This window comes from Amphibalanus amphitrite, unplaced genomic scaffold (genome assembly GCF_019059575.1).
Source record: "Amphibalanus amphitrite isolate SeventyFive unplaced genomic scaffold, NRLGWU_Aamphi_draft 000062F_arrow, whole genome shotgun sequence".
NCBI lineage: Eukaryota > Metazoa > Arthropoda > Thecostraca > Balanomorpha > Balanidae > Amphibalanus > Amphibalanus amphitrite.
The window spans coordinates 1,204,782-1,227,871 of NW_024881558.1; the positions used below are offsets into that span (position 1 = coordinate 1,204,782).

General features: G+C 54.0%; 1 protein-coding gene across 3 annotated transcripts in view; it reads left to right on the forward strand.

Annotated features, from left to right (window-relative positions):
- Positions 1-23,090, forward strand: part of LOC122378583 (protein YIPF5-like) — a 118,978-nt gene that overhangs the window by 4,199 nt on the left and 91,689 nt on the right. For all 3 annotated transcript variants that reach the window (XM_043359817.1, XM_043359818.1, XM_043359819.1), the window contains exon 4: positions 2,793-2,827. In XM_043359817.1, coding sequence (XP_043215752.1) covers positions 2,793-2,827 — 35 coding nt within the window. The remainder of the gene's footprint in view (positions 1-2,792; positions 2,828-23,090) is intronic.

The window sequence follows — 23,090 nt, forward strand, 5'->3', positions numbered from 1 at the left end:
ATCCCTTTAAAATCACTATATGTATATACCATGCTATCAAAAGATTACCCTGAAATATATAACAGGCTATCAAAGATGTATCTGCATTCTAAAGAAAGGCTATCAAAAGATATCCCTACCACCACTAGCCAGGCCATGAGAGGATATTTCTGCAATAGCCAGACTATCAAATGGATATCCCCAGACTGTGCGCTGATGACCGTTGCTCCCTAAAACTTAGACTCATCACCAGTTTTTCCTAGAATCACCTTATTGACTTTCTGCCAACTAACTTGTCACTTCATCGGCAACGCTGACGGAGGATATTCGTCGTCACTCAATCTCGACTGTCGCCGTTTTTTTTTTGCGAGTGATAATGGATCCGAATACCAAATAATATCTCACCACGGCACTGTGTACTTATGGCAAAAGTTTTTGACTATCAAAATGTCAGCTGACTGGCAAACGTCCAATGACTGACATCAATCTCTACTGACTGAGCAATGTCGATTGATGGCGGAAACCCCATTACAGGCAGCTGAGGTAACTTTGACTTCCTTCCGGTCCGGATGAGCCACTGGCATGATGACATCGTAATATTGCTCCCGAAAGTGCAGATCCTGCCCCTGCACCCAAAAATAACCAACACTTGTCATTGATTCATCGAAAGCTTTCAAGGTTCCCAGACCTTGACATCGCACGACTGATTTAAAGCTCAAGTATGTTGTTTTTCTCAGCATTAATGCAGTCGTTGATGTGTGGGGATCTTTCAAAAGTCGCTGAGCGAAGGACTTTCGATGATAACTGGAGTGTGCTGTTTTTGTTAGCATGAATGCATAAGCTCTCGAAAGTTGAAACATCGATCGACGAGCATCAAATGTTGTCGGGTATCCTGGAAATGATTGGTCATCTTGTAACCGTGCTCTGTAACCCCTGATTTGCCGGAGGTCTCTGACAATACAACTCTTTGGTATTATTACATTGTTCTTCGTGTCATTGTGAGGCAGCTTGCGGAATTTCATTCCGATTGCTCCCACTCGGCTGCATGTCAATCTGGAGTAAGTGTCGCTGCTCATTGATTTGTCAATGCGGTTCCGCTGCAACCACCACTGGTGAGGGGTCTGGACCGAGCGTGGTAGGGCTGGGCTCAGGTCGAGTCCCTGCAGGCGCTCGCTGGTCGCTGTAGGTCTGACCGCTAGCCGCCGGAGCTCCTCAAAGCTCCGCGAAGCTCGAACGAGCACCGACTGTCATCGCACGGTCATTGGGTTTGTGCTTGAACAAAGCCGCACAGTAGTCCCCTCGCTCGGCGCCCGATCGCCGCCGGCCGGACTGTTCGGTCCGCCGGTCCGGACGGTCCGGACGGTCCGGTCCGGCGGTCCGGATGGTCCGGTCCGGCCCGGGCAGAAGGGAGAAATGAGCCGCGGTCAGGGGTCGCGGCCGGCGGTCGATCGGCGCCGACTGATTGGACACTGCTGAGGCGTTTTTCGCCGACCGCCGGCTGACGGCCGCCCCGCCCTCCCCGGGAGCGGAGCGGCGAGAGCAGGCCGCCCGTGAACCCAACTTACCCGAGAGCCGCTCACAGATTGCCGCGGCTCGCTGCTCAGGTGCCAAAGTTGACGCTCAACAGGCGAGGAGCGGCGCGCCGTGCTCGACTCACCGAGACCCGGCCGTCGGGTGCGAGTGCTCGGTGTTTACGTTTAGAGACGGCTCTCGGGATTGGGACTTTTCAGAGCCGACGTCGAAGTATTGTGACACGCCGTCTAACGACCGGTGATTATTACGAGCGAGCGAGCGCAGCGAGCGAAGCGAAGTCTTTTCAATATAACGGAAAAATCTCAGTATGAGCGGCCCGGCCCGGCCCGGCCCAGCCCGGCCCGGCCTGTAACGCTTTAGAGAGGCTTATATCTCAGCAACCGCTGGACCGATTGGCCTGCGGTCTGTTTTGCTGGGTAGCCACATCCCTTCTACCCCGTATTTGACTACTGTTGACACATCTCAGTGACCGTCGTGGCACGTGCCACGTGAAAAGTCAAGGGTGTTCAAGCTGTTTTGCAAAAGTAGTGATTTTGAGAGGCTCATATCTCAGCAGCCGCTTGGGCGATTGTCTTGCGGTAATTTTTGTAGAGTAGCTGCATCCCTTCTACCAAAGGTCGGATACTCTTGATCTATGTGAGTGACCCCCACTGCACGTGCAAAATACAAAAAGAAGAGGTACCAAATTTGTTCCCATTTCAATAACTCGGTAATTACTGGGGCGATTTCGCTGAAACTTGGCATACATGTAGGCACCCACCAGGCAATGCATTCCCATCTGTTGCGGTTAGGGTGCTACTGCACGTGCGCACGTGCAGGGGGCGCTTCCAGATCTCGAGAATGGCTGGGCCGATTGCGCTCAAATTTGGGACACGGTTGGGGACCGGTTAGTAGGGTGCCATGCAAAAGTCAGGTTGGACCCCGTTTGCACGTGCGCACGTGCAGAATGCCGCTTCCAGATCTCAGGAACGGCTGGGCCGATTGCGTTCAAATTTGGCACACCGCTAGCGACCGATTAGAAGGGTGCTTTGCACATGCCCCGTTGGAAGTATCCTTTCGCGCCCTTACGCACGTGCAGGGCTCACTATCTCGCTCGCTCGTTCTTCGCCCAAAAGGCGTTTTACTGGTCATATTGGTGGCGGGATTTTCGTTGGTTTGGAGATCTGAGGAGCTCATCTGCCGTGGCGGATGTGATTAGAATGGGAGCTGGAGCTGGCAGCCGGCGATGCCAGTCGCCTCTGTAGTTAACGCCGTGTGACGGGACTGTTTCTCTGTTGCAGAACTCGGAATCAACCCGGACCACATTCTGCAAAAGGTGAGTCAGATGAAACTCTCCCCCTGCCCCCTGGCCCCAGCCCCAGCCGCCGTTTCCGCTCTCCCGCCTCTACCCCCCGACGTCATTCGTCTTGGGTCCCGCCCTCGCCCAATTTGTCGCAGAAAAGCAATAACAATTGCTCTAATGATACAGTGAAACTGATGCTGGATAAACTAAGGTGAAACTCATCTGAATTGAATTTACTTGTAATGCCCGGAGCGAAAACAAATCCCAGACCGTGCCATCTATGGAGGGACTCGGGAAGAGCTGTACGAGGCGCTTTCAGCGGATTTGAATGCACTCTGTTTCGTTGTTATTCGCGACACGCATTCGAAATTGGCTGCGATTGCGTGCGGGTTTTCGGCAACTACGCTTCGGTCGGGCGCATTGGGAGCGAAATCGAGCGCGGACGAGGTCCCGGCGGGTGGCTGCCCGGGGCGCGAGAAGTGTGGACGGTGGAGGTAGACGGTCTAACTAGATGGATGGCTGGCGCGGTCGGCTGCAGGGTCTGTCGAGGTTCAGCAGAGGTGTTGGCTGTGTACTCTGTAAGGCGGACGAATATAGCGGTCACCTCCGCCGGATAAACATCTTTAGTTTTCGACGCTTGTTTGAGCTTTGTGATGACCGTTGCGGTTGTCAATGAGGTTATCTGTTGATACGATTGCGTAACTTGCCTTTTACTTAGCAGGAAAATGTCTTTTATATTTTTATTTTCCTCTCAAGCTCCGTTCCCTTATTGCGCCGTTTATCCCGTTAAAACGGTTTTCCGATTTTGATGCCATTTTATTCCTCCATTCCGTTTCCTCCGCCGCACATATCGGACAGCGGGTGCCCTATTCGTTCCAGCTGGTCTTTGTAAGGACGCCGACCTTTTTACCAAATGTTGGGCTTTCATTAAAGGCCTCTATAAAGGCTCTTTTACGATGTCTGTGATCCGAGCAATTATAAGAGCTTATGCCCTAAAGACGTTCTCAGATGTCTGCTGCAAGCAAAATGTTTATCAGAAAAGTGGCAAACAACTTTATTATCATGAAATGCCGTAGTTAATCACAACAGCGCAAAAAGATGATTTGTTGCAGCTGTTATTTTCCAACAAGTTGAAGTAAGCGTTACGAGCAATATATTTTCTGGTAACTGTTTACAGCGAGAAAGGCGGCAGTCTCGGCTATCACACGGGGCAGCGTCGGCTCGATTCATCATCGATGCCCGGCGCTGTTGAGCGGACGCGGCGCTGTCGATGGCCTGTATGTGCGCCTGCAGTCCGACAGCACCGGCCGACCTGCAAATCGCCCCGGGCGTCCGGCCAGTTTAGCGGCCGAGCGGCGGCGGCGGGGCGACTGCCGGCCGCCGACCAGCGCTGTACTTAATGTCGCACGGCCCTTTAATTAAAACGACAAAGATTGACGAGTATATAACGCCACGAATGAGCGCCGCGGCGGACGAGCCGGCGCGCCTCTGGGAGGCCGCCGAGACGGCAGCTACTCGCCGAGACAAACAGTCGGCGGGCGCAGTGCCGAAAACACGGCCGCCGCCGCGGCGCCCATTTTTCACTGTGCTCCCGGTGAAAATGTAACGACACGCAAACAGGCGCGCCGGCGGCGGCGCGGCATTAGCGCTGACGGCGTGGTGCTCCGTCAGCCAGCGACAAACAGTCGGCCAACAATGCGGCACGCGCCGCGCAGATAGATCGCGCCAGATTGTCACCATCAGTTCAATGTCACGCCGCCGCGCGCCGCACGCACATTTCGGCGCCGCATTGTGGCGGGAAAATGTGGCGCGCCCGCGTGGAATGGACGTGCCTCCGCCTCGCGTGTAATGTCGGCGTGGGTTAGTAACGACGGCCTACTCCAGGAAGTGTTGCACGCCGGAAACAGGCCGGCCGGCGCGGTGAGCCATTATTTAATCATTTCGGTGTGGCCAGGCGGATCCTTGTCCCAGGGTTGTGTTGGGATTTCACCGTTTTTGTCGCTGTCTCCGAACGGCCACAAACAGCCGACATGGCGAGCCGGACAGATATGGTCTCGGGGCAGCGCGCCCATACGTCAACGTTTTTCTACTGTCGACCGGCTGGTTCCATTCCGTCCTCTGCGGGAATACGCTCCAAGTAGCTTTTGGTTCTCTAAAATACAAATATTCCACTTTCTTTGTCTAGCTCTTATAATGATGCTAATTGATATTAATAATTAATGGTTTTCTTTTCGTAAGGTCTTCTGAAAAGATTAAGCAATGCCTTTTTAAGCAGTTTTACACGAGCCTCGGAAATGTGGAAAACTCAATTTAAAAACGTCATAAGGAATCTGAAATACTTAATATAAAGACCCGAACCGGGTAGCTACAGACCGAAACTCTTCCACTGATGACGGGACTGAATGGTCTCCTCCGCTCGGGGCGTGACCTTTACATCAGGGCGCCTCGTCGGCCGCTCTCCGTCCCGTCAATGGCGACGGCAGCCCGTGCAGTGCAGGGGCGTCCGACGCCCCATTCACCGGGCCGTGTCACTACCAGCGACAGCCGTATATCGTGCCACAGTATCGGTGTACCGCGGTTCCCGTGGCCGTGTCGCCCTGTCGACGGCCGCTGTTGCGTGCCACAGGCGGGATTCCCAGTCAGTCGCCCCGGGGTCGGGTCGTCGTGTCACTACCTGACACCCAGCGCGGTATGAGGACGGTCAAGGTCGCTGTCACCGTATGATGCCGCTGTTGCGTGTTGATATATTTGTCTCGGGTTATTGATAGATCACAGTGGGGTGGTGTGCATTCGTTGTGCGGTAGGTTGTCGGTGTGTCCTGGTTGTAGCTGGTATACGGTGGTTTCCTGTAGAATTGTCTTCGATTTCTTGCAACGACCGTTGCAGGGCCCGTATGTTTTCTGGAGTCGATACTGCCGGTTTTTGGTAGCGGTCGCCATTGTTTACCAATAGGTCCCGGGGCGTTACAGCTAGTTTACGGCGGCGCGGCGGTCGATATTGGTTACTGCTGGTTCCCGACTGCACCGCCACTGGTTTCCATCGGTTCCAGGGCGCGCCTCCGCAGATTGTTGACAGTTGCCGAGTCCGGCGTGTAATGGTCGGTGTGCGGCCCACGGGTGCGCCGCGCGGCCGCCGTGCCGGCCGTAACTTACCGCCAGCTCTGCCCTGTTTTCGGCCGGAGCTTCCGTCCCGGTGACCTGGCACAGAACGAGCCGGTGTCGAACGCCCGGCGCCCACACGGGACCTACTTTACATCAACGTTTACAGCTCGTAAATCATGCTGAAGTGGAGCCCACGAAGCGGGCATAAAATGCGGTAATCTACGCCCCTGTTGCCACGTAGAGACCAAAGACAACAGCCAGCGCAAGTTGCAATTACTTGAACTTTGGTGACAGCTGGGTTAATTAGCATACATTAATGCACCGAGTGCTACCGTTTGTGCCAAGTTTGCCAGCTCGTGATAGGGTCTTATCATTACATCTTGCATTAACAGTTATTAAGCTCATCAGCGTTTTCACATTAGCGGAATTGTGATGGCTGATTGGCGTTGCCGGCGCGCTGGGACGGCCTCGCTGCAGGTCTTTTCATGGCGGTAAAAACCCAATATCCACCGATCGCGCCCCTGTTATTGGGACAGGTCACAGGTGCGCCAAACGGCACCAAATTGGGCCGCGCTTGTGGCGTGGGTGGAGGGGGATGCGTGTCGACTCCATCTAACTGCGGCATAGTTCTGAACTGCATGGGAGAGAAACATAGGCCTTACATAGTTCGTGTCACATGTGGGAAAGGGTATTTTAATGTAATTTAACCAGTAACCGCAGTGTAGTACTGAGCTGGGTGTAAGTATTTGCCTCCGTAAGACTCCTGTAAGTGTAATTGTTGTACCGGATGTAATTGTTGTACCCAAGACGAGCCGGCTATATTCACAACCCGCATTACACTTGTGTAGGTGTGTGCAGTTCTGGACAGAGTGTGGGTGGTTGATAGCTTCCGGCTCCATTTGACCGCTGCATTAGCGGTCTACCGTGATTGGTGGCCCGTGGCGGCCCTCGCCACCCTCTGAGGCGCTAATATATTCCAGCAGTGCCGACAATAGGGACAGTGTTCTCCCCTAACGAGCCGCGGCCACCGGCGCTGGCTCCGATACCCCTCCCCGGTCCCCTCCCCACTCACTGACTGATCTATCACCTTACCTCATCCCAGTCAAACGGCCGCGGAGGGCAGACCAATGCAGATTCGCACACTCCGTAAATCACAAGACACGGCTTGATTACTTTGAAAAAGTTAGCCGGGGGTGAAATTGGGTTTGGTCGAACAAAAGTTGTTGATTGCCTGCCGGGGAGCCGGGGAGCCCGGTCCGGATTTGCGCAGGGTGTGTTCGTTATCCCATGAGAGCGCTCCCCGCGCGGCCGCCGATCGCCCCCCGCTAGTCCCCGCTCGTCGGCACCGTCACTGATTGTGTGCAATTGTGCGGCCAACGTGACGATGATTGCGTAGTTATGCCTGATGTCGGCTGCAAGATGATGTTTGTTTTATATTCTGTGTGGCTGCTAGTCCCGTCTTGCTGGGCTCCGCAGGGACCACCACGCTTATAAATGTAAAAGGAATACAAACAAAACAAAAAGTGCACCGTTGGATTTTCTTATCACTCACGCACCGGATCCAATTTGGAGCCGACAAATTAAAGTGTGGCGCGGCTATCTTGGCGCGACAGACGGCGGTCGACGGGGACGGTCGTGTCGCGGCTCCCTGTGTGGCCGTTAGGGGACGCCGCAGGGGACGGACGTCCGTAGTTCCGCGGCCGACAGCCGGCCGGCAGTACAATAAGACGACATCGCACGCGCCGCACCTGGAAATACATAAACTACGTTACCGGGGGCAGATTGACACGTTGGCGTCGCAAAGTAAGTTACACAAAAGTTGAGCGGCGTGCATTCCTCAGGGCGCCAGCGACCGAGCGGAGCGGCGCCGTCTTATTCAGCGTCTCGAACCTGGACTAGAAAAATACTCGAGCCGGCAGCCATCATTCGGGCTGCTTGCATTAGCCGCTCTCTGCGCCTTTCAGAGATCGACTTTCATCGCCTTAGCTGCAAAAGTTCAAATATATCAGGGAGGCCGGCGCTAGAAGTGGCCGCCGGAACAAAAAGCAGGTCTAGATCGATGTGGCTGGTTATTTAATATTCATAGTGCTCCCCCGGCGTGCTTATTCTTATCAAAGTTCAAGAAAAAGTGACGCCTTTTCGGTTTGAACTTGAACTCTGAAGCCTGTGATCTTAATGTGGGGCTATTTCCGGGTTTTATTATCGCTCTCCGCGCTTTCGCCCATTCTAAAAATGGGTGAGTAAAAAGGCCTGGCTCTTTTTGTCAGTAACTGGGATAAGCAGTCTTTCAGCTCTGTGCTTCTCTGGTTTGGTGTTCATATTTTGTTATTGATTGAAATAGCGCAAGGTGTTAACTTTGTTTATATATTTTCAATAGCTGTGCATGCTTTCCACGATTGCAAAGCATTGATCTGTCGCTCAATCTGCCGATGACAAGCCAACGCCGGCTTGTTGAATACTCCAATCCTGCGTGGTGATTATTGTGGATTCATCAATGGAAGTCTGGTTTATAGAGCGCCAATCTCCACTCCATTTTATCTCCATGCTTATCGGAATGGCGTCGGATTCGCCGGAGCCATTCCATTTAACTGATAGGACTGGTTGGCTGTATAGGTATTGTATTCGGCATTCAGGCGCGCTGTGTGTCGGTCGACTGCCGCTCCGTTCAGTGCTGTGAGAGCGGCGGCAGCTGCTGCGGTCGGCGACGCGCCACTGGGTTCGACGGGCTGCGGGGCTGTCGGAGCTGCGGTCACATACGAGACGGACCCTCCGACACACCCCGCCACTGGTCGGTCAGACACGGACGTATGGGTCAGACGCGTCACCGGTCTGTCAAAAACAGACACATGCGTCAGGCTCGTCACAGATCCGTCAGACTTATTTCGCAGACATGTCACTGCATGTAACAGATATGTCATCCACACCGCTAATTGGCGGTGCCTTAGGATCCTCGCTCAAGTCATCCAGACGTGTCTGATACAGCATTGATTCATGACGGTCATGAACCATCACAAACATCACATATCCACCCCTGATTCAGCACCTCCACCTGGAACCTGTCAGAAGCCGTCACATACGTCTGGCTGATTAAGACCATCCGGCCGGAGACCGTCACAAACCGTCACATTCGTCAGCGGTGGGACTGTGATTCAGGGCCGCCGCCGCCGGTACCGACGGCGTGAAATTGGCTCCCGGGATCGACCGGAAGAATGCGCCTCACCGGAGCGGCGGCTCTCGGTCGGTGGTTTAAGGTTATTGGCTGGATGGCGCGACGCTCCCCCCCCCCCCCCCCACCAGGAGACCTCATGCATCAATTTTATTCGCTCGGCAGTGAAGGGAAACCTTCATTGTGTTCTGGAAAGCAGCTTTATATGAAAGCCATTGAGGTGACCCCGTCTGTCGCGCTAGTCAAGGATGGATAATGTTTTATTTCGTTTAATTGCTGTGGTGAGGTATGAGGCCACTGTGTCATGCCTGTCCTGTGGAGCATACTGTTTCCATCCCGGCCGGGGCTGGTAGCCGTTAACTCGGTGACGGAGTGTGCCGTCGACCGGCGCCGTTTGGGAGAGGAGCGGCGGCCGCCTAACGAACCACCGGCGGCGTCATCGACACCATCCATCAGGGAGGATGGCGGTGGGGGCTGACGAGCGGTCCAGAGTCCCCTCCGTCGGCACCGGCCGGAAATAGAGTCACCGGCCGGCCGGCGGGGCCACGCAGGACCACGCACAGCCACGCAGACCCACGCAGAGCCACGCACAGCCACGCACAGCCACGCACAGCCACGCAGAAACACGCAGAGCCACGCTGCCCTCGCCCACGGCGGAGCTTGACCCAGCTGGGTACCAACGGGTGTCTGTGCAATTATCGCCGGTCTGTTCGTCATCGAGGAGCCACCTAGCAAGAAGAAAGTCTGGCAGAATGCGCCTGCTAGACAGTGCTGTTTGAGAAAACCTATGGGCGTGCCCTCAGTGGAGTTACTGCACCTGATTGCTCCTTTATCTTGATGCAGAACCTTCTGTCTCATCCTTCGTCATTGTCGGTGACGAATGGGAATGATTTGCTGATATTGTGAGCTCACCTGGGCGGGCTTCGGCCGGTGGGCCGGCCGTGCGCCGGGTTCCTAATGCGCCGCCACCGGCATCTTCCGCGGCGCTCTCGGCATATTGGCAGCGCTGGTATCGCCGTAACCAATAACTCCTAATAACTCGCAGAGCTGCCTCGCTACGTGTCATATGGGCCTGAGATACGACCATATCTAATGCCTCTCGAACTAATAACCATCTGAAATGTGGAAAATTTGTCATTCGTTCCATATTTGAAATGAAGCGTATTGGTTGTGTTCAGTCTATCTAACGATAGCACATTTCCCGGGGAGTAATATGTGGTTATTTGGTCGTTTTTCGTATTAGAGTAACTCAGGAATGCGGCAGAGGTGTGTCTAGTATGATCAGAGGCGCCGGTGGTGGAGGCGGAGGACTTCCCCGCTGCAGCTGGCGTGGTCAGCCGCTCGGCAGCTGGCGTGGTCAGCCGCTCGGCAGCTGGCTCGTCCTCCCTCTCATTGAGCGCGAGTGACCCGCTGCCAACTGGCCAGCAATAAGGCGCGCTGTAACATCGCAGACAATGGCCCGTTACGGCAATATGCCGGCGGCCAGAGCCACTGGGGCCGTTGGGGACGCCGGCGGGTCCGGCCTGACGTCCCACACCGACAAATGAAAACGGAGCTGGCTGCTGGCGACAGCGCCGCAGCCTGCAAAACATGACACGGGGAAGGGATGGGCCGGGACGCTGCGGCCCGACCCCGCTCCATCAGTGCCGACACCCCCGCGGCACGTGTGTGCTCCGCCCACCGTCCGGTCCCCGCGATACGCCGGCTCCCGGTCCTGCCCGTCCGATCGCTAATTAACTGACGCCGACAGGATCGAGATGACAGGTCAACGGAAATCCGCCGAGCTTCAGAACCCCGTGTCAAATGGGACGAAGCGTGACAATAGCCAATAATGCTGACGGCTGTTTGAAGATGGACCCATGCTGACCTTTGCTGGGTGATGGAACCGGCGGGTTTAGAAGCGACTTTCTTCCCGTTTCAAGTTCAGCCCGCTGAGTCTGGTTACGCTTCGAAGCAATCTCAGCGTGTGCCTACGGCGGCCGGCCCTGTCTGGAACTGATCACTCGTCGAACGGCGGTCTGTGACGGCCGATGGCTGCTAACTTGATTTTACGACCGGATCGACTATCCTTCCGCTCCCGCCGCCAGCGCGGACACCATATTGCTGCGGTTTTAGGTCTGGTGTGCTGCGGCTCAGCCTACCATCAGGCGCTGGTCCCTAGCGACATCTAGCGGCAGCAATATAACCGTAGGAGGCCAGGCGGCACAGCATGTTTTCAGGCGCTGACCACTGCTGACATCTAGCGGCTGAAATATAACCAGACGGCTGGGCGGCACAGCATGCTTCCAGGCGCTGACAACTGCTGACATCTAACGGCAGGGATATAACCGTAGTAAGCCAGGCGGCACAGCGTGCTTTCAGGGCTCAGGCGCTGGCTGCTTCTAGTTCTGCCATCTAGAGGAAATAATGCAATTATTCAGCCGTGTGTTGAGCGTGTAGGTTTGAGGCGGTCATAAGCTGTGAGATATTTCCATGCTGGCGTAATTTGTGGTAGTTAGCTTTTGTCATATGAATATTATGCTATAGATATTCTTGATCCATTTAGCATATTATGGATTATCTTATCCAATTTCCATTTCTTACGCTTTATCTCATCCATCGCATTGTCTCATACATGCATATTGGATATGCAGTAATGCATCTGGTGATATCTTATCCCTTTGTATGCTTTCTCTGCCGAAGTTTTCAGTTCGGAAACGCTCTCAGGCGCTTTCAACGCTTTTACGATTTCCCAATGATTCGAGCATAGTGTCCTAATGAAGCCTAATGCTGTCTTTAGTACTTAGGGCTCCGGAGATCGGGATATTCTGGGTCCATTGTATTTTGGACCACTCAGTGTATTTCACAGCTCATCAATTTTGTGACCGTCTCATTCAGTGGTCCTTTTAAAGTGTGCTTGGTACTCCCGTTTACGAGCGGCTGCTCTCCCGTTTCGCGTGTGTGGTGTGCGTGTCTCCCCGCCGGCGGTGGCCGGGCGGTGGACAGGTGGCCGCCGCGGACTCCGGGTGTAGTCCAGTCGGACCATTATCCACCGTCAGCCGCCACCGGCGCCTGTGGAGCGCGCGTACACACACAGACACACACACACAGCGGCGCGGCGCCCGGCCGGCTGCTAATCCAGTTATGGAATCGATACGGCGCCGCTGTCGGTCCGTATCCTCCTGCGAGCTCCGTCCCGCACTGGGGACAGTTGCTCCTCGGCAGACCGCCGCGCGCTGTCCGCTGTCCCCTCCGAGTCACCCAGGGGACGGCTCCGCGCTGAAGCGGGGCGGGACGGACGGAGCTGGACAGAGCTGTCTGGCGTCTCCTCCGCGCGTCTGAGGCTGAGGGCTGGCTGATACAGCTGTCCTATTACTTTGCCATCTGTCTGCTTGTTTTTCTGCCTCGCTGTCTGTCTGCGTGCGTACACCTGATGCAGAGAGACTAGCCGAGATTCCCACCCTCCCGCCCTTCCTCCAGGAAGGAGCCCGGTCTAGTTTTTCCTCCCACCTCCCTCCTTCCTTCCCTCCCTCCTCGACGTCTCCTGGAGTGCAGAACCCAGCCGAGACTCCCCCGCCGAACTCCGTCGAGCGGGGCGAATGGCAATATCCCATCTGGATATGTGAATAGGACGGGAATGAGGAAACTTATTGGAAAATGATTGGACAAGATTGGTGGTTATGGAGTAATGGTGTATCATATGACAACTTATCCTGGGATAGCCATGACGGCCGAAATCGAAATGGGTGGAAATGAGTCTCAAATGCGCGAAGTTTTTGGTGGAAAAGCTTTGGCCCAATTTAGCAAAATGCGACATTATGGCTATTGGAATTGTTTCCAGTGAAGTGTCGTATTTCTGACCGACGGCTGGGGCTCGGTCGCCCTTCCCTGACCTTTGGCCAGGGAGCGGTGAGCTCCTGTGAGCCCCGGAACTCTTCGGAAGGTCTCCCCTCTGGGCTGTCACTGGGGAGGGCCGGCAGCTGAGCCTGTCCGGCCGACCCTCTGGACAAACAGGGGAGTCGGCTGCGTCTGCTCGCGCTGTCCCTCGACAGCAGCCGGACTGAGCTGAATAGAGCCGTGGTCGGTGACGAATTTACACCCCCGTACGCCGCTCGCTCTCTGGTGGAGCTAGTTATGGTGCAGCGATGGTGGGCTGTTAAGTGGAGAGGAATTAAGGGACGGTGAACATGTTTGAGCTAGGAGGTGTGAGGATCGAACATTTTTTTCTAAACTAAGGGGTGTAAGGATGATTGTGAATGATATGATGCAAATGACACTTTGTTGAAGATTATAAATAGTAACAGCTGACAGATCTGGTTGTCTGGGGATTTATATTGGTTCCCAAATCAAAGTCCGCTCGATAACTTCAGTCCTCTTGTAACTTTTAATTTATGAACCCATTCATTGATGAAGTTTGACGAACCTTTTCATTCGCTGTAGTTTTGAATAGAAGCATCTTGAATCGACTCCGGGACCAGCTCTAGACCTTCCACCCACGACTTCTCGGACTGCGTGTCCTGACCCGGTCCCAGCCGCGGTCTTTTTAGTTCATCAGTAAAAATTAACGGCCAAAGTTTGCGTCGTGTGATTGGCGGGCGTCACGGCGGCGACGGTGGCGTGCCTTGATCTGTTTGTGCGACGGTGATCAGTCGGACGGTGGGCCGATCAATGACAAATGACGGACGCCGCCGGCGACAAATTCCAGCCCCGCCGCGCTTTCTGGAAGGCTGACACTTGAACAGAGAAGATCGATTGTGTCCCCGGCTGCTGCCAGCCGCACGATGCCTGGAATCATTAGCATGATGACATCCTCCGGGGAGGCATCGGCGGCGTTATGGCGCATAAATATACCTTTTATCGCGCACCAGACTGGGGGCTGTGCAGTCAAGCGGTGCGCCGCGCCCGACGGGCCACTACCGCCAGACAGTTGGACATTCCGACACGTGATATGGGATCTGCCCGTAGTGGCGGGCTGGCGATGGGTGCTGCTCCGCAGTGATGGTCGATCATGTGCCACCGTGAAACGGGGACTCCCATTTCACTGAGTGAATATGGGGTGAGATATGACGATCATATGGGATCCCGACACGCTATCGGTTACTGGTGACGTCACTGACATGTTCTCTCCGTCAATGCCAGGTTAAAAAATCATGCATTGCGTGCGACCTAGTCGCTGCTCGACTGCTGAGTTGTTGACATTGTAAATGTTCTCAGCTGGAGCATCTGAAATATGTAGACTGGTTCAGTCGTATTTTCGAATGTCGTGCTATATTAAAACACTTCTTTTGAACATTCGTAGCCTGATACCCTAAAGGCTATCTTACTCGATCAACAACGGTCAACTTGTCGCCTTTGACATTGACGTAACGTTTTAAAATTGCATCTACACGCTAGTCAAGTGCCATGCGTTTTTTTAGACTCCTTGCATAACTATACGCGGGGACACTGCACGTTTCTGACTTATAAAAAGAAAGTGGATCAATTGAGATGGCAATGAACGATGTCATCATATCGTTCATGCTGTTAGTTGCCCTCGTTTGTAGCCTATTAACTCAAATGTATTAAAGATCAATTGTACAATTGGACATGTAACTCTCCCTGCAAGTATCAGTGAAGTGACGCGCATGTTGTTGGATTAGAACCACCGGTCCTAGACGACCCCACCCGCGGCGACTTCTGGAGACCTTCTTACCCCAACGACTCGCGAGCAGCCCTGTAGGTTTTTCCCAGTACCTACCCATGTATCGGGACAATACCGGTCCCGGCGGCCGCCCGTACGCGGGTGCTACATAGTTCGCTGGTCTAGACGACCCGCCCGGCCGAGCCGTCCCGCCCCGGAGGGCGTGGTCGCCGCGGTGCCGGCCGGCCGGTCGGGCGTGTCGCGCTTCGGCCCCTGTCTGATGGATGACCGGTCACGACAGCGGCTGTGACCGCCACCGGTGACCGGCCGCGCCGTATCGATTGCGGCCGGCCCATGGACACCTACAGGGGCCAGCCGGTCGACCCACCCGGCCCGGACCGACTCGCACCGGTCCGGCCGGCTTAGCGCCACCGACACAGGCCGGTCATTACAGACATTGGCAGACTGTAATGGGGGCTAACTGACCTACACAGCAGCGCTCGCGAGCTGGCAGCTTTGGACAATGGCCGTTTGGAGCCGCGGGAACAGGTGTCAACTTAGCCGCGCGAGCCCCGCCCATTGAAATATGACGGGAGAACGACCGGCAGGGACGTGCGGTCGCCCGTCCGGCGTCAGGTATGTTCTAGGGCCACGGCCGGTCGATGCAGCTGACTCACGGATTGATTCTACGTCATTCACGTAACATGGGTCTGAAAATGCTGCGCTCTTGACCTGTTAATGATGATAGCGGTCGATGGATCCCAAATAGTTGTGACGCTATCATCGGACTTAGTTTATGGCCGCGACAGAAGGTTTTCGCCTGTTGATCTTGAGCTATGAGCCGCCCCGCTGTGTCCATACGAGCGCGGGAGGTAATTTCATGCGTCCCTCACCTGTCGGGTGAGGGTCACCGCGGCGCTGTGCCGGATCGGGCCGGCTGTGTGTGGTCGGCAGCCGACACCGGCGGCTCGGACCGACTGCGCTCTGAGGTAGTGGTGAGGTTGTGGGTCAGATTGGTTAGAGGTGATAGTGTCGGAACTATTACCTCGGCTTCAAGAGGAAATAAAATGCGCAATACAAAATATCAGCAACCTATGCTCTGATCAAAATACATTTGCAATTCGTATGGACTATTATCATGTATTTTCGACGTGTGTCTTATACTGGCCATTGAAGAGACTACTCTTATCTCTCAAGTTGTTCGAAGTTGGAAATGGAATTATTTCTACCGGAGTAAGGCTTTGCCATGTCTCAGGCTAGCCCGAGGTGACTGATAACGTCTGAACATGCGGACGATGTCTCCGACAGGCCTGAGGCTTAGTAACCATGACCCTTGGAACTACCACCCATCGAATGACCGCTAGAGCGGGCCGCCACACGAGCCGTCGTGCAGAGTGAATATCAGTTGTAGCTGTATGATTATTGTGACCCAGCTCTGCTAAAGACTGTGATCATCGGATCGATATCGGTAACTTCGACTGAGTCTCAGGTCGTTCGGCTCGGCCGAGGCCGTGAATATGGTCCTGACCCGTTCGGCCGGAGTACCTACGCGGCGGGAGGCATCAGTCGGTATCACTCTGACCGAATAGAACATACGTCTGAGCCCAGTGCCGACCGGGCTGGGCTGGCGGTCTGCCAGGCCATTAGGAGCCGCGCCGGCCACTCCTGGCGGCGCCGAATCGGACACAAAAACCACCGGCTCCCGCCCGGCCCGGCGGCCCTCCCCGTCACCGCGTCATTATTGTGACCGCTAACGACCGGGTGACAGCGGCGGCGGCGGCGGCGTGTCGGCGGCGACACCTCCGGCGGCGACTCCTGGAGACGCCCGTACACACACTCACTCGGACACACACTGTCACAGCGCACAACGCACAGCCTGCAGTCACACACTCATAGGTCACACCGCAGAAACGCACCTACAATCTATACCGACAGCCACCCACATCCATTCACACGTACATACATTCATGCACATCGTGTAAAAAAGCAGTTCTCACGGTGATGTGGAGTATCGACCAGCCTCGCCTCCCTGGTTAATAGAATAGTATACCTACGGGCCTGCGGCGCTCATCTAATCAACTGCAGATGGGTCTCTTCCATCACCACTCAGTATCTGATCTGAGTGGGTGCTCGCGTGGCCGTTGTGGGCGGCCGGCGCCGTCCCGTCCATACCGCGCGGGCTCGCCGCCGTGTTATGTTTGGCCGCCGCCGCGGGCCGTGTTTCGGACTCCGCTACCAGTGTCGGTGGATCAGACTGGCCGTGTTCTGCCGCCGCCATCTGTCTGCTGTCCGGTCGGCGGACGGCGGTCGTTTGCAGCCGTCAGCGGTCAGCGCCAGTCAGCCGCCGTCAGCGCCGGTGGCGTGACGGACGGCTGACGGAGCGTCCGATGACGTGCCGCTGATGACGTGCCGCCGCCGGCGGTGACGCCCCACCATGATGGCGGCGCTCTGATGAGGGCGTGGGCGCCTCCGATGGCCGACCGCCGGCCGGCTTCTCTCTTTGATGGCCTGGCCGTGGGTCTATCTTTGGCACCAATTTTGTTGCGCATGCCATACATCCGTCATATTGACGTGGAACGAAATGCCGGGCCTACTTTTTACAATATTTGTTTCAATGTCCAACGCCAAAACTTCCTAGCCCGCCGTTGCTTTTATTAGCTCATGTCTTCACCATAGCCCTAATATCGTTGTTCTGCCTCTTTTAACGACAGTTTCTAGTAAGTTTGTTTTTGTCACGAACAAATTATATCATTATTCTTTTTCATCCCATGTTACTATTTTTTTGTAGCAGTGATCTCTTTTCGAATCATTGTTACGAAAGATGATGTCATTAATCACAATGTGTTCCCAAGGTAATGTATTATACTAGGAATGTGTTATCCCACCAATATACCGTAAACTGGGGTGGCTTTGAACTTCCGGGTGACTTTGAACGCCGTTCACTTCTTAGAGGGAATCACAAATATCTTAAAAATGTGAATTATAAATGCAGCCATGTTTTTTTACAGATAAGAATGCACATTTTTGAAAATGTACATGACATATTGGAAGATATGTACCTTATTACATAGGAGTAAAAAATCAAAAACTAAATCAATGTTTTTAGCTTTTTGAGATATACCCGTAAACTTCCATATGGCATGGACTAGTCATTATGGTCATGGAACGGAATGATATATTTTTGCCATCCTCGATGGTTGGCATATATTGCCCCATCATAATTTTTTAGCTTGCTTGAGCATGGCCAATGCTGTGAAGGAATTTGTAAAAGCATGACATTTTTGGAACTTCGCTGGGGTGACTTTGAACGTGTTCAATGTAGCCCCGGTGACATGCATGCCTGACTTGTTGTTCAAAAGACTTGTTGATCAAAGTAACCCCACCAAAATACACTGCATACATTTTGCGCTACAAGATAGGGGTGTAACAGAGATCGACCAGCTGGTGTGCAAGCTAAGCCAGCCTGACATGGACAGGAGGGACAGGCTCCACTTCAAGAGTGAGGAGCTCTCACCATACAAACTGATGCTGGGGTAAACTCATGACTGATGTGTTCTGACGCTAGCAGGTGTACCTAGTGTTAGGTGTTAGTATTAAGGTGTTAAGTCGGGTGTCAAGTGTTAACTGTGTCCAAGGATACTCTGTACTCAGGTGTTCTCAGGTGTATTTCATGCACAGACCTAGTCGAGTACATGCATTACACTTCAGTTGAGTTGAATCGAGTGATTTCATATCCTGTGAGTGTTGCTCCACAGTGCCTATGCAAGTGTTAAGGTGAGTAAGTAAGGTGTTTGCCATGAAAGATGCTTCTTTTTACTCACTGTCTGTGTGCTAATTTCTGTGAATATGGTGTTAGATTCATCAGCAGAGGCTGTTACAAGAAGTTGTGTTTTTTGCTTGATGATCTCGCCTTGTTTTGACTACTACACCCAGAAGGACTTTTGCAGGTATAAATTGTTTTTGGCCTCTTTTTTAAAAAGCATCAGGGTGTTCAAAGCCACCCCAACCGGCACGAGGAATTGCACACTTAATGAGATAAATGATGAAAAACACAGACTGTTCAAAGTCACCCCATTGCATGGTGACTTTGAACACCAGACATTTTTTTAAAAAATAGGGAAATGGCTATACCTAATTTTTTGTTGACACCATGGATGGATAAGGCCAGACTCAGCCCACGAAATAGTCCATGTTTCACATTCCTATCTACAGTAGTTTTCAAGATATTCATCGATAAGTCTCAAAACTGTCCAAAGTCGCCCCGTTTTACGGTACTTTATCACATGACCATGCCTTTCCAGAGCAAATCTTCTCCCCGCCTTGATATCGTTTTCATGGAACCTTTTAATCGGCGGTTTCTTACGAGGGAGCTTCTGCTAGACACCGCGTACTAAGGGCGCTGTCCTCCACGAGGGCACCGTCACCCACAGGGAGACGATTTCCCGCAGATCCCCGCAGGGACATCGTCTCCTTGTGGGACATCGTTTCCGCGGTGGACGTCGTTTCCCGTCCGTCCATGGTCAGCGACCGTCAGCGGAAGTGGCGGCCGGCCGCCGAGAAAAACTCCTTTTGTGGCCATTGTGCGGGCCGAGTGCAGCTGATGGCTCATGGCGCCGATGGCGGCTTCCTGCCGCGCTGGCCGCCGCTGTCTCACGTGGGAGGTCGGACTGATCGGTGAGTCCGGTCGGGACCGACGGGAGGCGACGGAAACCCACCGACGGGAGGCGACGGAAATCCACCGACGGGAGGCGACGGGAACCCACCGACGGGAGTAGACAGAGCGGGGACGATGGACGGGAGTCGACCGACATCCGTGACGAGTTCGGAGGAGAGACGCCTGCCGCACCCGGACGGAAACTTTGGAAAGCAAATGTGTTCCGCTCGGCAGACTCGACAAACAATTCTGCAAGTTTACGCTGCTGTTCTTGGTGCGTTTTATGTGGATGTTAAACCGATCCGGCACGGATCTATTGTTGATACTGAACGGCTACTTTGATAACACAAACATGAACTTTTTGTCAGCTTTGTGGGAGAAACGTTTTCTTTGAAGAGGATGATCGCCCTTGCCGGTGTCCTGCTTTATGCCAGCTTTGTCACGGACTTCTACCTACATTAATCGGAACACTGTGAATGTAACAATACCTAAGTGCCCGTGTCCTAAAAAAATACAGGGCTGTGACGGTGCAGTGATCTAATCAGTCAATTCCGTTTGGCAAATTATTCAGTAAAGTAAACGCGTATCGAATGGCAACCCATTATTCGTCAAGACCCAGAAAGAGAACTGATATGTTTTCTGCAAACAGAAGTCGTGTTCGCTAGCTCAATTGGAAACCTGCTCCAGTTTTAGACCCCGTTGGATGTGATAACGGTTTGACTTAGCCAAAACACCGCTGGTGGCCTGAGCAGTTCTACTGGTGCATCCTGGTGTGCCATTTTCTGACGCGACAAAGGCGGTGATCGATTTTAAGTCAGCCAGTAAATGATCTGGGTAAAACTTGATGAATCGCCTCGGCGACATCACAGGAAAAGCGAGGGCAGATGCGAAATATGTAGAGTGAAGGGTATGGAGGGAAGGGTATACATTGCGTCGTAGCGGGGCTGTGCGATGGTGATTTTGTTCCATCGCTGCTAATCAATTCGAAGAACCCATAGCTAATGCTAGCAGCTTCAATGTGCGGAGCTGCAATCTTTTTAATTGATATTTCTACGCATTAACCTGCGACTTATTAATGTGTTTCTCTGAATGACGCTGCTCTTTTTGTACGTTCCGCGTAGCTCAACATCCTGAAAGCTTTCTGCGCTCAAAGTCGTGTCTACCAAATTATCGCACTCTGCCTGTAAAGTTGGAAACAGGAGACAAATGAGCTCATGTCAGAGGTGACCATAAACGCGAATTAATTGTGGGCGGCATGCAAAAGCGCACAGGTAACATACGAGTAGGCCATTTTCGACCAAGGTAAAACCATTTCCGGCCAACTTGGCAAACTGGACGTGCTTAGCTAACCAGCTAACTGCCTCGCCAAAGCGCGTGCAACTTTAGCACCCCTCTAATAAATGTGAAATAAAGTGCAACGCTTGTTGAAGGCGAGTGGATGTTTAAACAGACGTATTGATTAATTGCATAACTATATATTCGGTGCTCAGGTAGCTTAAAAGTAAAGGCCCCAAGACATGTCCATTGCCGCGTTGTCGGAAGCGGAGAGCCGCGAGTGATGTGTGTTATCTGTCGCGCTGCCTGACCATTACCCGCTGTAAGGGCCGTCAGACGGTCACTGGGTGGTGTGAGGTCACTGAGCGGTCGCCAGGTCGCAGTAGTGCCCTCTCAGCAGTCCCGCTGGTCGACACGACCTCCACTCCAGCCATGGCGTCCCTTTGTCGCAGCCGTGACCTCGGCCGGCCAGCAGCGCCGACCGGACCGCACCGGCGCGGCGGCACGGCCCGTCGGCCGACCCCCTTAATTGGTGGCTGTGCTTTCGCGAATGGGCCCTGTTCAAACGGGACACGCTTTTAGCATCAGCCGCTGCGATATGTGCGCTACACTGGACTGGGCGACGCCGGGTGGGTTAAAGAGGACGATTATTGCCCACCCACACTTGTGTAACATGCCTGCTCAATGGCTGAATGGCTGGGCGAGTGAATGGGTCCATGGGTTTGCACGGTTTGTCAAAGCTTCCGTGCAAGTAATACCATGAGGCGCTCAAAGATCCCAGCCTTACTGTTTGAATCAAACGGATGCCAATGAAAAGTTCCCAGCATAAGGATATGAATCGTTAAAAGTGTTAAGAATAAGAGGACGGCGTATTTTTGAACGTCCAATATCTCGTTTCCTTGATGGTCCATTTCGGCCACGGTGCCTGATTGACTATCAATTCCAGCGCCACGATAAAGTGGCCAGGAGTTTTATGACTTTATGACTGAGGCTTCCGTAATGGGGTCGTATTCATTCTGGGTGTTTGCATCCGTTTGTGTCGGTTGGATTCGTTCGCCACAGGGCGTGGGTGTCTCGCGTCATCGATTTAGCAACTTGGATCGCTGCGAGGACCCCGGACACTGCCAAGTTGCAGTGTTGTCCGTGAGCCCGTTTTGGAAGTAAGCTCGGAAAGCCGATGCGTCGGCCGGCTCGATCCGAGGTATTCGGTAGCATCCGGCATAGCATGGCCGCGTGTGCGTGGGAGCCGCACGATCCTAGCGTAGAATGCTTGTGCGGTCATTTGTTTGCAGATCATGACCAATCGTGCTGGCTTACTGTCGAGGTTTATCCCACTAGATGATCTGTATTAACATTTGCTGTATTGATTTATACAGACGTTGACGTCATTGGTGTTTTTGCAGCTACTTTGATCTATCGGTTACGTCTGGGGGCGCTGTAGCTTTGTTTCCGGCTGGTTCCTTGAACGACCTACGTCCCCAGTGACTGTACTGCGACCCTGCTTCTCACCCTTCGTGCAACATGTTGATATGGGCGGCGGAGGGACATTTACTGTCGCCTTCAGACACCAAATGTCACCGGCAGGCGTCACCAGTCACCCGCTTCTGACGCCGCCACTGAAATATTCAGCACAACACCGCTCGTATCGTCGTAATGGCCGATGTCAGCGGCTGTATCTCGTTTGTTGTAACCTTATACAGGGGGCACTTATTTAGCGTTGTTTGTGGTCAGTTTGTATTTAGCTATCGGTGACATTTGGCCGACCTTTGGTCTCGTGCAGCGGGTGTGTTGACGGCTGGTGCGGGTCCGCCGGCCGCGGTCGGAGCGGTAAGGACAGAGCGACTGTGGATGGACGGAGCTGTTCCACGGACCGTCACTCCCGCGGCGGCCAGACCGGCAGGCAGCGCCGGCCGCCGGAGACGCAGAGCAGACGCCGCCAATCGATCCTCGGCCGACTCAAGTTTGTGCTCCAGATTCGGCCGGGAGTCTATTAAAAACACGGCCGCCGATGGCCGGTATCTTTCGCGCCGCCAGCGGTGCTCGGCGGCCGGACCGCGAGACGAGCGGGCGGCGGCTGGAGATGGCCGATAGCGCGCTGAGGGTGCTGACTGCTGAGGGTGCTGACTCTGCCGCTGGCCGGCCGCCCGCCGCCCGTCTGACGGACCGACGATCCGGCGTCGGACGCACCGGACCGAACGCGCATTGTTCTGACGTGGGACTGACGGACTGGATGACCGCCCGGCGGCCCGTCAGCCGGCTGATGCTGACTGCGCTGACGCTGATACTGCCGCTGATGGTGGTAGTTGTGACGGCGGCGATGGTAATATCCCGAGTCCGACTATCGGGTCCGTGTCCTGCCGGGCCGTTTGTTGACCGGTGTGTTGTGACCGCGCTGTGTGGCGTCTGCCGTCCTCAGGACCTCCCTGCTCAGTTGGATTTCCCTCGGGAGCTCCATGCCGCTCTCACCAGGATTTACACAGGCGCGTCTCGACTGGGCCTGA